Consider the following 15,477-nt stretch of genomic DNA (forward strand, 5'->3'; position numbering starts at 1 on the left):
GTTTCAGCATATACGGAAAGGCAGATTTTCTTTATTTTTCTGTCCTGGCATGGTTGACATGATACTGCTCCTGATGGCGTAGTTGGTGTTTATGTTGGTGAACTTCAGCAGGGATAACTTGTTTTTTCTTGACTCCAGGTTCTTCAGTTCACAGGACTCAAGTGCACTTATTTATCCAACATAATCTTTACCCAAAATAATTTTTAGACAATAATTGTTGTTGAAAAAGTGGCTACAGTCGTAGTATTCTTAAATGGTACAATAATCCAGCAGAATAAGATATTAAATGTTCCTTGCAAAATAACAATGACTACCAGCCTATCCAGTTCTAAAAGAGACAACTACAAACTAAGAATACTGAAATATCACAGAATAGTGATAAACATTCAATATTGATGTAGTCCTGCAGTGTATTGAAATATCACAGAATAGTGATAAACATTCAATATTGATTTAGACCTACAGTGTATTGAAATATCACAGAATAGTGATAGACATCCAATATTGATGTAGACCTCCAGTGTATTGAAATATCACAGAACAGTGATAAACATTCAATATTGATGTAGACCTGCAGTGAATTGAAATATCACAGAATAGCGATAAACATTCAATACTAATGTAGACCTGCAGTGTATTGAAAAATTACAGAATAGTGATTAACATTCAATATTGATGTAGACCTGCAGTGTATTGAAATATCACAGAACAGTGATAAACATTCAAAATTGATGTAGACCTGCAGTGTATTGAAATATCACAGAATAGTGATAAACATTCAATATTATTGATGTAGACCTGCAGTGTATTGAAATATCACAGAATAGTGATAAACATTCAATATTGATGTAGACCTGCAGTGTATTGAAATATCACAGACTTGTGATAAACATTCAATATTGAGGTAGACCTCCAGTGTATTGAAATATCACAGAATAGTGATAAACATTTGATATNTAAACATTCAATACTGATGTATACCTGCAGTGTATTGAAATATCACAAAATAGTGATAAACATTCAATATTGATGTAGACCTGCACTGTATTGAAATATCACAGACTAGTGATAAACATTCAATATTAAGGTAGACCTGCAGTGTATTGAAAAATCACATAATAGTGATAAACATTCAATATTATTGATGTAGACCTGCGGTGTATTGAAATATCACAGACTAGTGATAAACATTCAATATTGATGTAGACCTGCAATGTATTGAAATATCAATCAGTAGAACTGCAATATACTGAAATATTACAGAATAGTGATAAACATTCATTATTGATGTAGACCTGTAATGTATTGAAATATCACAGACTTGTGATAAACATTCAATATTGATGTAGACCTGCAGAGTATTGAAATATTACAGAACAGTGATAAACATTTAATATTGATGTAGGCCTGCAGTGTATTGAAATATCACAGAATAATGATGAATATTTAATACTGATGTAGACCTGCAGTGTATTGAAATATCACAGAATAGTGATACACATTTAATACTGGTGTAGACCTGCTGTGTACTGAAATATCACAGAAAAGTGATTAACATTTAATACTGAGGTAAACCTGCAATGTATTGAAATATCACAGAATAGTGATAAACATTCTATATTGATGTAGACCTGCAGAGTATTGAAATATCACAGAACAGTGATACACATTCAAAATTGATGTAGACCTGTTGTCTACTGAAATATCACAGACTAGTGATAAACATTCAATATTGAGGTAGACCTGCATTGTATTGAAATATCACAGAATAGTGATAAACATTCAATATTGATGTTCACCTGCAGTGTATTTAAATATCACAGAATAGTGATAAACATTCAATATTGAGGTAGAACTGCAATATACTGAAATATTACAGAATAGTGATAAACATTCATTATTGATGTAGACCTGTAATGTATTGAAATATCACAGACTAGTGATAAACATTCAATATTGATGAAGACCTGCAGTGTATTGAAATATCACAGAATAGTGATAAACATTCAATATTGATGTAGACCTGAAGTGTATTGAAATATCACAGAATAGTGATAAACATTTAATATTGATGTAGGCCTGCAGTGTATTGAAATATCACAGAATAGTGATAAACATTCAATATTGATGTAGACCTCCAGTGTATTGAAATATCACAGACTAGTGATAAACATTCAATATTGATGTAGACCTCCAGTGTATTGAAATATCACAGAACAGTGATAAACATTCAATATTGATGTAGACCTGCAGTGTATTGAAATATCACAGAATAGTGATAAACATTCAATATTGAGGTAGACCTGCAATGTATTGAAATATCACAGACTAGTGATAAACATTCAATACTGGTGTAGACCTGCTGTGTACTGAAATATCACAGAATAGTGATAAACATTCAATATTGATCACCTGCAATGTATTGAAATATCACAGACTAGTGATAAACATTCAATATTGATGTAGACCTGCAGTGTATTGAAATATCACAGATTTGTGATAAGCATTCAATATTATTGATGTAAACCTGCAGTGTATTGAAATATCACAGAATAGTGATAAACATTCAATATTGATGTAGACCTGCAGTGTATTGAAATATCACAGAATAGTGATAAACATTCAATATTTAGGTAGACTATTGAAATATCACAGAATAGTGATAAACATTCAATATTGATGTAGACCTGCAGTGTATTGAAATATCACAGAATAGTGATAAACATTCAATATTTAGGTAGACCTCCAGTAAATTGAAATATCACAGAATAGTGATAAACATTCAATATTGATGTAGGCCTGCAGTGTATTGAATTATCACAGAATAGTGATAAACATTCAATACTGATGTAGACCTGCAGTGTATTGAAATATCACAGAATAGTGATAAACATTCAATATTGATGTAGACCTGAAGTGTATTGAAATATCACTGAATAGTGATAAACATTTAATATTGAGGTAGACCTACAGTGTATTAAAATATCACAGAACAGTACTGATGTACCTAGAACAGTACTGATGTACCTACAACCGCCAAAAAAGTTCTCTGAAAAAAGTTTTCGGAAATAATACTAATTTTTTATACAAAAAAGTCCTTTGGAAAAAAGTCCTTGAAATCAAAAGTCTGTGGAAATAAATTCCGGCCTTCCATTTGAGACTTTATTTTCAAGGACTTTTTTCTGGTTCCAGTTTGATTTTATTCAAAAATGTCCCCTGTAAAAAAAACGATGTTTACAACCATCCAAAAACAGAGGCTTGATATTCAAAACACCCTTGGCTATATTCAATATATAGATGCATAGTACAAAAGTCCTGTTTATGAAACGTCTCAGACTTGACCTCATTTCCACAAGACTTTCACAGGACTTTTTTTCTTGGATATATTTTCCACAGGGAGCTTTAATTCCTGCGATCTTATTTCCTGAGACTTTATCGGCCAATGGCAACCTCTATACTATTGGCCAATGGCAACCTCTATACTATTGGCCAATGGCAACCTCTATACTATTGGCCAATGGCAACCTCTATACTATTGGCCAATGGCAACCTCTATACTATTGGCCAATGGCAACCTCTATACTATTGGCCAATGGCAACCTCTATACTATTGGCCAATGGCAACCTCTATACTATTGGCCAATGGCAACCTCTATACTATTGGCCAATGGCAACCTCTATACTATTGGCCAATGGCAACCTCTATACTATTGGCCAATGGCAACCTCTATACTATTGGCCAATGGCAACCTCTATACTATTTTAGAATGATAAGTCTGCAGAGGAATCTAAAGCTCAGGACTTTATTCTCAGTGACATAATGTTCTAAGACTTCGGAAATAATGATGATGTATTACAAAGACAACAATGATATGTAATTAGATCAGCATATCTATCAAGAAATGTTAGTATAAATCAACACTCATATTCTTGTGTTTCAGACTGAAATGATGAAAATCTTTGCATGCTATCTTTTCTACACAGGAAAAAATGCTAATTGGCAGCTTGAATTTAATACTTTTTTTTTAATTGTTTAATTGCTGTAAAGGAATTGATATTTTGCCACAAACTCAAATTTCTAATCCTTATTTCTTTACAATGTAATGATACACCTTTGGTAATTCATAAGACTATTGGATCCAACAGAATTCATAGTTTGAAATATCAAAGGTCTCCAACATCGAGTTCCAAGGATACATATCGATTACAGGAGAAATTAGTTCTAAAAGTAATACTTGCCACATTTCTATAACCCTGAGTCTTAGAAATGGTCCGAATCTGCAAAGTTATCTTTTCCAAGTGTATTGAAATCCTGACATTGTCTTGAAAACAGTTACGGAATTTAATATTAAAGAACTCCATTCATAATTTTGATTTTAGAAAATAGTTTGATTTCAAATCAGAAATGGTTGTACTCGTCATGCTTAATAACATGTTGGTCATAGTTTTTAATATCGAAATTCACTCTCAATATGAGCATGGATACTAAAACCCCAGTCTTAGTTAGTGTTAGTTTTAGAACTAACGTCCACTGGACTATAGAAAATAAAAGTTTGTACCTGAAATTCAGTTCATTTGGGGCACCACTAAACAAACCTTTCCATCATCAGAATTTTTTCATTTGTCAGAAATACTTGCTAACAGTGTTGTTGGGCTTTATACTGGAGTTTCCTTCACAAGAGAAACTGGTAACTAACATATATTCCATCAGATATATCTGAATAGAGGTAAATACTCTGCCCTTACCCTTCTTATTGTCGGTTTCTACAATCGACACCTGATTGGTTGCAGTTATAGACATTTCCCAGGATATTAATGAAAGATAAATTATTCTTCAGATTAATAGAAAGAGGAGATCAAGCATTGATATCGATATCCACAATTATAAAGTTTTTAGCTTAGTTTCTAATCCCTTACTATTCTAACATATTAAGGCAAGAAGACCTTCTACTCTGTAACTAAAACCACATCCTTAAACCTGCAGGATTGTTTATTCCAGTGCGTTGCTCTGCAGCATTGTGACACTGTGGAGTTTAAGGTTCAAAGCAATACTATTAAAATATGATTTTGTTGAATTTCTGTAATAAGGGTTTGCATTGCAACCTAGAGTATATACAGGGCTGGGCGTCGTTCTTGGCAAACAATCGTTTATTCATGGGAACGAACGGAATGAACCAAACGGAGTGGAAAAAAACGGAATGGAACGAACTGAACGGAACAAACGATTACAAAAAAAGTAGGAACGAGCTTAGCCCTCAGCATATCAATTAATATGATAATTATTCATCAAAATGTTTCCACGTATAATTATTTCTTCAAAAATTGTATCTCTAATTGCATATTTTATCAATTAAACTGTTATATAACTATTGTGATTTAAAACTAAACTATAGACAATAATAACCAGAACTTAAAACTAGATATTTAGGAAGGGAATAAAGAGTGCACCCTTGGTCAAAAACAAGGTGAACTTATTGTTAACAGAGAAAATAAAAAATGGGAATTTAATTTTTAGATTGCAGGGGTCATAATATTCTAAACTGGTTAGACTCTCTAGACGACTATAGCAAACATAAAATGTCATGTCAATGTCTAACAGTGATTTCATCATAATATCCACTTGATTTATCATTCAGGGATTTGGCAGGAGGCCAGCTACAGCTCAACTGAGATCTGGGCAATGTCTAGACCTACTGGTAAAGTTTGTATTTAAGACATCTGAAAACATTCAAATTTAAGCATAGGCAATCTTATTAATTTAAAACTTTCGCAATATACAGCGTTTTATCCACTAAGGCAATGTACAAATTGATGGGAAAATTCTTGAGCCCTTATTTTATGACAACTGACCCTACAAGATTCAATAGAAAACAATGTAATTTCCCCTAATTATTGAGGAATTATCTTTTCCCTTTCTAAGTAATTTTATAGAAAATTTTCATATTTAAAATTTCTCAATATTGTATCCAATTTTTCATATTTTCAAGAGGATTTTCACTATTCCTAGTGGATTTTTCCATATTTTCTTGTTTAAATTAATTTTATAGAAAATTTTCCCCATTTTAAATTTTCCTAATTATGTAAGGAATTTTCCCTATTTTTAAGGAAATTTCCCGTATGTTACCTTTTAAAGTGATTTGAAAAAAAATGTTCCCCAATTTATGTTTTAAAGTGAATTTTCACTATTTAAAATGTATTTTCCCTATTTTATGGGGAATTTTCCATATTTTGGAATTTTCCCTATTTTCCCTTTTTAAAATGATTTTAGATTTTCCCTATCACAAAGGGAATTTTCACTATCTTTTGGGGAATTTTCAATTTTCCCTTTTAAGATGATTTTAATGAAAATTTTCCCTATTTTTTTTATTTTCCCGATTGGTTAGGCACTATCCCTTATTTTTAAGGGAATTTTTCCTAATTTGGGAAAATTTTTCAGTTTAACCTTTTTATGGTGTTTTAAACAAAATTTTCCCTATTTTATATTTTCCAAATTATGTAGGGAATTTTCCCTATTTTTGTAATAAGTGTAAATTTAAATGTAAATGTAAATTGCAAATCCTCTTTGTAAACTTTATATCCCTGTGTAAATTATTCACTTTATATGACTTGTTTGTAAATTAAATGTAAATTGTAAATCCTCGTTGTAAATTTTATATCCCTGTGTGAATAATTCACTTTATATGACTCGTATGTAAATTTACAATTTACTTATTTACTTTGGAGTTTGGACCCGCCTAACCAGAGTAGGTTGTTTTAATTGGTTGGCCCACTATAAACGAATGAGAATTGCAGATAAAAACAATGTACATTGTACATTTTAAAAAAAAGAATCTAGGGCAGCAATTTCTGTTTCTGGGTGATTTTCTGACTTGTTATTTTCCTTGGAGTTAGTAGCCCTTGGAGGTTTTTCATGGTTTGCATTTTTCCTACCAGCCATTTTATACACCCTGTATAAATTGTTGACTGAACTATCTATACATGAACTTATAGATAATTAGTGCCAGGTGACCGAGCGCACACACACACACTCACGTCTTGTCACCGTGAAGGGTAAGAACTAACTGTAATGTAAATTGTAAATCCTCTTTGTAAACTTAATATCCCTGTGTAAATTATTCACTTTATATGACTTGTTTGTAAATTAAATGTAAATTGTAAATCCTCTTTGTAAACATTATATCCCTGTGAAAAATATTTACTTTATATGACCTGTATGTAAATGTAAATGTAAATTGTAAATTCACTGTGTTAAGATTATATCACTATGTGTAATATTTACTTGATCCAAAGGTTATCAACTCTTATGGTTAGATGATTTGACTCTCAACATTATATTAAAGCATGTTACATTTTAAATATTCAATTATGAGATGTTTTAAATTAGATAACTAAATTACTATTTTACAAAGTAAGAAATAATAGGCTGTAACTGCATATATCAGATACATTTAATATTATTACAGGCTGTATTCCTGATGAATGTCTGAAACCTTCAACTCGTAGATTAGGAAAGGATTAGGTTTTTCAGCTGTAGACATATCTTTGAACAGTATGCTGATAGTATAATCATTCAGAAATTAAATAACATTTTATTTTGATTCTTTTATTAAATTGTAAAAAAAACTTGATCCTTTATTTCAGGAAATAATTTTGCAGGTATGTACATTATTTGTTCATTCCGAATTTCCGAATCAGTTTAATCTGACAACTGCAATGCAAAAATTCTTTAAAATTTTCCATTTTTAATTGGATAATCTTAATATGTTTCAACTAAACTAGCTCTAGCTATCATAAATTGATATAAACCACAATTATAAACATGTATTTTGATGAAAGAATTTCCATTATTTTTGACAACGTTTAAAAGATTTGAAAACTAGGTTAATAGAACTCAAAGTGAATAAATACTAAAGTGGAAAAGACTGAGGCAACGACGACAGGTTGGGCGATAAGGTTTTATTTGGTTTGGAAATTACATGAAAAAATTTCGTTTGGAAAGTAAAGACTAGAAAAAATAGACTAAAGACCCATGTAAATGTCGTCTTTAGTTAGCTTCGAAATTTTCCTGATAAAAATAAAAAATATTTTTGTATGTTTGTATGTAGCTTATATGTAAATACTATATATAGTCGCTTAATCAATTCATTGATTTTGCCTGGCCCTTATAATTCTAAAGGAATTTATCTTTAAAACTGCTTTCTTTCAAATCTCACGTTTCTTAAACACTATGTTATTATCCAGAGGCGTGTTAAGGGGGGGCGATGGGGACTCATCCCCCTTCTGGATCAGTGAAATATATGCTTTTTTTTTTTGGGGGGGGGGGGGTTGGCCACCCCCCCCCATAAAAAGAAAAAGAAATGTAATTCCTTCCTGGGAAAAAAACTATAAGACCTGAATACGCCTCTCTTAATATCGTTAAAGCTATGTCTAGCTCTCAACCACTCTTAAATCTGTCAAAATACAAAAGTGAAGACCAAGAGATATATTTCGAAGATCTTCATATTTCGGTTTCACAAATTGTGCAGTAAAATGGCTAAAATTTACTTCTGAAATCTTAATTTACGTTATTCTATATTTAAGTTATATACAAATTTCTAAGTCTGTGTTTGTAAACAAAGGAAGTCCAGTTTCTGTTGTACTGTGCACTCCGTACAAATCAATATATATATATATATATTTAAACACTTGGGACATAAAATGTCGTCATCCAACTATGAGTTTGGCCCACTTTAATCACTTTGAATAGAACTAGGTTAATTTCAGTGCTTTTAACAGCTTCCGCCTATGATTGTGGATGTAAATGTGTGACTACCAGGGGATGTACTGACTTCAGTTACAGAATCTCTTTAAAGCAGTGTTACTTAAAGAATATAGTTACCAATCCTGAGATTCATAATGATCATGTTTCTGGGGTTCTTAATTGTTAACGTATGTAACAAGATAATGTGAACAATTAATTGTAAAAAGGAGATAACAGAATAAAATATTAAAATTAGTCTTTTGGCAGCTGAAAAAAATAAAACCCCAGTTCCTTTAGGAGGAAAAATGTCCCAGACCAACCAAATACATAATATACTTGTGATAAAGATGTAAGCAGATGTAAATGGATTTAACGTAATGAAGAAGATTCTTTTAACATTTGAAAGGTTTTTCAAGATATAAAATAATATAAAAAGACATAAAAATATTTGACTTTTTTAAAAAAACATTCAGGTATTGTTCATTAACGACACATTTCTTTTGTTTTATTCAAATCATAAATTAGAAATTTAATTTGTTTGTTAGTGTTCATCTTCGTTAATTGTCTTTCTATTTTCTTCCTTTCTAAATAAACGTTTGTTCAGAGAAAACGTTAGCTCAATGATTTCGTTACCACAATAAAACTATTTGTTCAGTTTCAAGCTTATAAAACTTGATGAGGTTGGTTAAATCTTTATTAAAGAACAAATGTTCAAAAGATCAAAATCAAACCAAATGTTTTTGTATCATATTTAGCATGAGATTCGAACTTATTTTTATATTCTCATATTTCATCGTAATTTTTTCTAATCGGTGTTTTCTTTCAAATCTGAAATAAAAATGACACAAAAGAAAGAATGACATATATTTTACGGACACAAAAAAAGAGAATATAAAAATACATAACGAAAGAAAGAAATATCATAATTACTCAATGAAATATAGAGATAAATGGATATTAGAATTAAAAGAATTATACGTACAAGAAAAAAAATCCGCAAAAAAATAACACTATAAGGTTATTTCCCCAGCGCAACTTCCCCAGTCACAACTTTCCCGAGACAACTTCCCCAACAGCAATTTCTCCAACAGCAATTTCCCAAACAGCCAATTTCCCAAACAACAATTTCCCCAATCACTAATTTCCCCAACAGTAATATTCCCAACAACAATTTCCCCATGCAGTAAACACAGCAATTTCCCCGACAACAATTTCGTTTTTAACATTATTCCAATGAACAAATGCGCAATTTGAAGATCAAAAAAAATCGTAACTTTTAAAATGTGAAAAACCCAATCAGAGCTGAAAACTTTAGAATGGTGGATATCGAGATCAATGCTTGATCTCCTCTTTTTCTTAATCTCCAGACTAAATAGTGCTTGTTCTCATCTTGTTATTAATCTCCAGATTAATTAACCGATCGGGATTAAGGATATCCCATTCTAAAGATTTCAGCTCAGTTGGGTTAGAGTCGTCATGCTAGCAGTTTATACAATGCCTCGAAGAAGAGAAATGTTCTGGTGGATTCCAAGTATGAGTATAACGTACAATCAAGGTCAATCGACAAAACTAAATCATTCTGGAACTGAAGGAGTCTGATAACGTCATCCAACAACCATAATACTAATATATAAACCATGCAATTGCAAAGTGTGGAGCTTCCGCCATTGAAAAACAGCAAATTAGCAATACTGCGGCCAACCCTAATATTTTGCAGACAGGTCGGTTCTGGTAAACTTAGCCTCAGAATTTAAAATTTATTGATTTAAAAGACTAAGTTATTTTTGAGTAAATATTTCACCAATTTTACAGTACATTGTGGAGAGTCTGTGACAAAAAAAATGTCGGACAAAAATAATTTTCATAATTTCATTTTCATTCAAAATTACTGTGGCATAATTCATTCTCAATTGGGCTATTTTTGTATAATATAAGTGGAGGAGGGGGCGATTTCTTCCCTCACCCCTTATAATTTTGCTTTTAAAGTTGAGATATGGGAGTGTGATACAGGTCACTTATCCAACTTATCCAGACCAGCTTATAGAAAATTTATACTTGTAACTTTAAGGATAAATTAGGGAGGATATTAAAAAATATTTCAAAAAGTAAGCCAGAAAAATGTAAATGTTCTGTTTTTTTTGTTTGTTTTTTTTTAACATCGACCAGCCGTGTCCGCTATCCCACCTTATGCACTGATTTTTTTATGAACTTTGTGGTTCATGTTGCTCATGTTGGTTTTTAAAGAAAAGAAAGCACACTTTTATGCAAGTGACCCTTCATGCAAAGATTGCCCGATATTTTCCATTGTGGTTTCTCTACTGCAGGAAAATATATAGAAATTATCCGATCACTTTTAAACCTAGAAAAACGACAATATCTCCCATATTGTTTATTAGATTAGATTTCAAGGGTACCGTTGTGAATCGGGCATTGCCATCTTTGCAACCTCGGTAACAGTTTTTTAATATAAATTTTTGAAATCTGTGTGTAAATACATAAAAATCCAAAAAGGAATTAAGTCTTTGCCACAAACTCTGATTTTCTAATCACTATATCTTTGGAACCAAATGTTGTAGACCTTAGATATTTCAAACTATGAATTCTGTTAGATCAAATAATCTGAGTTTGAAATATCAAAGGTTTACAACATTGGGTTCTAAAGATATTGAGGTTAAAATATTTGATTTTGTTCCAAAGACTCAATTCCTTTGATCACTTATTTTTAAAGTTTAAAAGTTTACGTTATTCATTATAATTGAATTATAATTTCTTTGGACAACCGGTTAAACTGTTAAGCCCGCATCTCAAATAGCAAAACTAATCAAATTAAAGTTTAAAAGGGAAGGGAAGCGTAATTTCAAGTGACCCTCCATGCAAAGATGGCAATGCCCGATTCACAACAGTACCATTTAAAGAGGTACTTGAAACCTTTATTTTTTAAAGCGAAGCATTTTTCGAAAAGTCTTCTATCTATAGACTAAATTGTTTAATCTGATAATTCCTAACTTTCGCAAACAGTCTCTTTCACCCCAGAAAATGATGAACTGTCTTGCATCCTTCAAATACCTTGCATCATATACATTCCGATTGCACCCTAACACAATATACATGACAAATCCAAAAGCTCTTTCAAGTACAGAGAGTACAGATGTGCCTAAGAAATCCTGAAAGGGGGCGAGTAAAACTATTTGTTTTGATCGTTTTGCAGGTTTAAAAATATTGGCATAATAAACCAAACGAAAATGTTTTCCAAATTTTTTTATTCTAAACATTTGTTTTTCTTAAACTATACCAAATTTGGCTCTGTAGATAATGTTCTCAAAAACAAAAAAGAAAGTATCATAACGATAGTGTTTTGGTTAGTATTTCCTTGTTTTAGGATAAAAATATTGCAAAGTTTTATAAAATTAATCTTTAACAGAATAAAGGTTTGAAATATTGCATTTTGTATTAAAAAATTTTGAAAAAAGAAACAAACTACCAACACTTATGAGAAAAAAGCTGAAAACTAGATTTATACTTGAAAAACTGATTTTTGAATGTTTTCAAATATGTCTGTGTTCCTTGATGAGCTATTTATTATCTGTTAATTTGCAATCATTTTTAACATAATCTTATTTTGTAGTTTTGTAAGCTTTCGTTTTTTATTTTTTTGCTAATTTTTATTCAATTTGACTCTTTTTTTGCATTTATTCAAATTAATTTTACTTAAATAAACTGAGTTTTTGCCACAAACTCTGTTTTTCTAATCCCTATTTCTTTGAGTCCCTTTGTTGTAGACCATCGATATTTCAAATTATGATTTCTGTAAGATCAAATAATTCAAGTTTGAAATATCAAAGATTAACATCACCAGGATACAAAGATAAGGGGTTAGAAAATTTAAGAATGTGGCAAAAACTCAGTTCCTTTATAATTGAATATGTGAAGACTAATTTTTGCAAATACTTTGACGTAATGAACAATGTTTTTTTTTGCCCACGTGGTTCTGGAAACAAAGATGGCTGACTCAGCAAAATCAGCTGTTTTTATAGACTAACATTCAGCTGACATAGACAAGGATTCTCAGGCAGTTGTTATACAATCAAGAAAAAGTGTTTGTTAAAGTTTTTGTTAGACAAAAACTTTAAAATTTTCGCAATATAAAAAGAAGGCATTTCGAAATTTCAAACATTTTTAATTAAAATTTTAAACAGAATATCAAGGATATCTCACAAATTTAATTATTCCTAACATCGTTCTCTTAGATCAAAATGTTTTTAATCTAAAATGTTTTTGGTAATTTCGCCATTTTGCACAAAATGATAAAATATTAGGGTTTCTTCGAACCAGGTGAATAATTCAACACATGCACAGGGGCGTATACAGGAATAATTCAACACATGCACAGGGGCGTATACAGGAATAATTCAACACATGCACAGGGGCGTATACAGGAATAATTCAACACATGTACAGGGGCGTATACAGGAATAATTCAACACATGCACAGGGGCGTATACAGGAATAATTCAACACATGCACAGGGGCGTATACAGGAATAATTCAACACATACAGGGGCGTATACAGGGATAAATCAACACATGCACAGGGGCGTATACAGGAATAATTTAACACATACACAGGGGTGTATACAGGAATAATTCAACACATGCACAAGGGCGTATTCAGGAATTAGTCCAGGAAGGAAAAACTCCTAATTTAGGGGACAGCGCAATAGCCCCCTCCTCTTGTATTCCCAACAAAACATGAAAGTAAGAGATTCCTGTAATCTGACGCTACTAGTTTTGATATCTCTGCTTGTTCAGTAATTATATTAAGGAAAAATCCTTCAAAATAAAACAGCGTTGTATTTTATTTTTATATTACTGAAGAATGTAAACTGCTAACTTCTAACTTCTTCCTCCTTTAATAATGTATTCTAACAAATAATTAATCAACCCAAAATATATGTTTGCAGCCATATAGTAACAACATGATTGCTTTTTATTTGTAATTTCCTATCTTTTATAAATCTGCCTCTTTCTAACTCCCCCCCCCCCCACGCCCATCAATGCACTGAAATAACCAAATTTTCATACTTTTTTTTAGCAGATCTTAATCATAAAGATTATTTTTTAAATTTTGCTTCAACAATTAAGAATTCAGTCAGGCATAGTTGGGGTTTCTTTTCTAATGCCTTTTTTAACATCTTGGACTATTTGACTGTCTCCACATCATGATAATATATATTTTTATTAAGATACATTTTTAGAAAAAATATAACATAAAATAAAAAATATAGCATGCATAAGCTCTAAAAAGGCAAATAGACAGACGGTGAACTAAACATTTCGATAAAGTATGATTATAAAATAAGTCTATGTTTGAAATATGTAATGGCTGCCGACTAATCAGAAATTACATTTAAAACGTTCAGTTTTACTCTCTACCTTCAGTTAGCATTGACAAAGGTCAAGATAAACATAGAACTTCTGAATTGAACATGAACAAACTGATTATTCTGGGTCTTTTCCTCACCTCGACCAACTGCAGGCGTCAATTCATATCATTCTTATCTTACCATTTTTTCTATTTTGATTTTAAGTTAATAATCTTTTACTGATTACTTACATAACTCTGTATATGATTTTGTAATCTCTATATCTTTGCAACCCTTATTATAGGGTCTGTTTGCGCTTTTGATCACTACTAATCTTGTATGGGCACTACGTTCTTCGATATGAGTCGTTTTTAACAATTTTCTCCTTATAGACGCAAGATTACTAGTGAAATTAAACATGAGATTTTTCATTTTAATAAATGTTCATAAACTTCCATTTTCCCAAAAAAAATTAGCAAGACATGCATAACTTTAAAAGTTTTTTTTGAGACTTTTTTTCTTGAAAATATGAATTGTTGAATTCAGGTTTATAATAATAGATCCTCAGGATAAAGAGAGTATCAAGGACTCTACAAGTATTCCTGAAGACATGAAAATGTTCCTGCTTAATAAACTTCAGCCTCTAAACTATATGCAAACAGGACAAGGATCTGACATCGAATCAGAAAACCCTGACAGTCAAATCCCAAGACCTGACATTCAATCCCCCGTCGTTGACCTCACCAACTCCAGTTTTGACCTCCGGCTCCACCAGCCTCAAAACCATTCCAACCCATTCCCCCTAGAGGAAGAGGCTGACGATTATAAGAATATTTCTTCAGATCAAAAAATCACACTGCCCCCAAGTAACAAAGCATCTAGAGATAATTCAAAAATAAACTCTACTGATGATCAATCAGACGATATTGTGGCTGATGACACTGTCAACGAGGTCTCCACTGATGATGATGAGAAGAATCACCATAAATCAGCAAGAATGCTTATGGACTCGATTGCCCAACCTAGTTCACTGGAGGAAGTGATCCTCCGACTGAGGTTACTCCGGGATGCAAAGATTGCTAGGAAAAAGTTCCTCTATCGGTTCAACAAATTACACAGAAGGAAGGGGAACAGATTTTCTCAAATTCATTCAAGAAAGTTGTAAAAAATATTTTTGCATGTTGACACCGTGAAAGAACTAAATGATCTCAATATTTATTATTTAATAGTTCGAAATAAACATTTTTGTGCAAAATATTTTAAAGTGTTTTTCAAATTTTGCCCAAAACTTGATAATTTACGATAATGCCAAAATAAGTGTTGAAAATATAATGACATTAATAACGTAATTCGTTGAAAAATAAAAACTACAAA

At 31.4% G+C, this 15,477-nt stretch overlaps 2 protein-coding genes across 2 annotated transcripts; both read left to right on the forward strand.

The window, feature by feature from the left end:
- Positions 1-4,570: 4,570 nt before the first annotated feature.
- Positions 4,571-8,995, forward strand: LOC111716233 (uncharacterized; the record flags this gene model as incomplete). The annotated part of the gene is made up of 7 exons (XM_023491671.1): positions 4,571-4,688; positions 4,935-5,038; positions 5,429-5,465; positions 5,637-5,696; positions 7,464-7,508; positions 7,642-7,656; positions 8,764-8,995. Coding segments are annotated over 7 exons (543 nt in total), but the record flags the coding sequence as incomplete, so codon positions are not given.
- Positions 8,996-14,133: 5,138 nt separating this feature from the next.
- On the forward strand, positions 14,134-15,360 carry LOC111716235 (uncharacterized). The gene is made up of 2 exons (XM_023491672.1): positions 14,134-14,276; positions 14,650-15,360. Exons 1-2 carry the CDS (start codon positions 14,227-14,229, stop codon positions 15,266-15,268), a joined length of 669 nt encoding a protein of 222 aa, XP_023347440.1. The 5' UTR covers positions 14,134-14,226; the 3' UTR covers positions 15,269-15,360.
- The last annotated feature ends 117 nt before the right edge of the window (positions 15,361-15,477 follow it).

The sequence above is a fragment of the Eurytemora carolleeae genome, unplaced genomic scaffold (genome assembly GCF_000591075.1).
Source record: "Eurytemora carolleeae unplaced genomic scaffold, Eaff_2.0 scaffold2000, whole genome shotgun sequence".
NCBI classification, from domain to species: Eukaryota; Metazoa; Arthropoda; class Copepoda; order Calanoida; family Temoridae; genus Eurytemora; species Eurytemora carolleeae.

Bases quoted from the DNA above. Each gene is read 5' to 3' on its own strand.
- LOC111716235 (XM_023491672.1), top strand. From the start codon at position 14,227: ATGAACAAACTGATTATTCTGGGTCTTTTCCTCACCTCGACCAACTGC. The intron at 14,277-14,649 runs GCGTCAATTCAT...TGTTGAATTCAG, and splicing joins CTCACCTCGACCAACTGCAG to GTTTATAATAATAGATCCTC.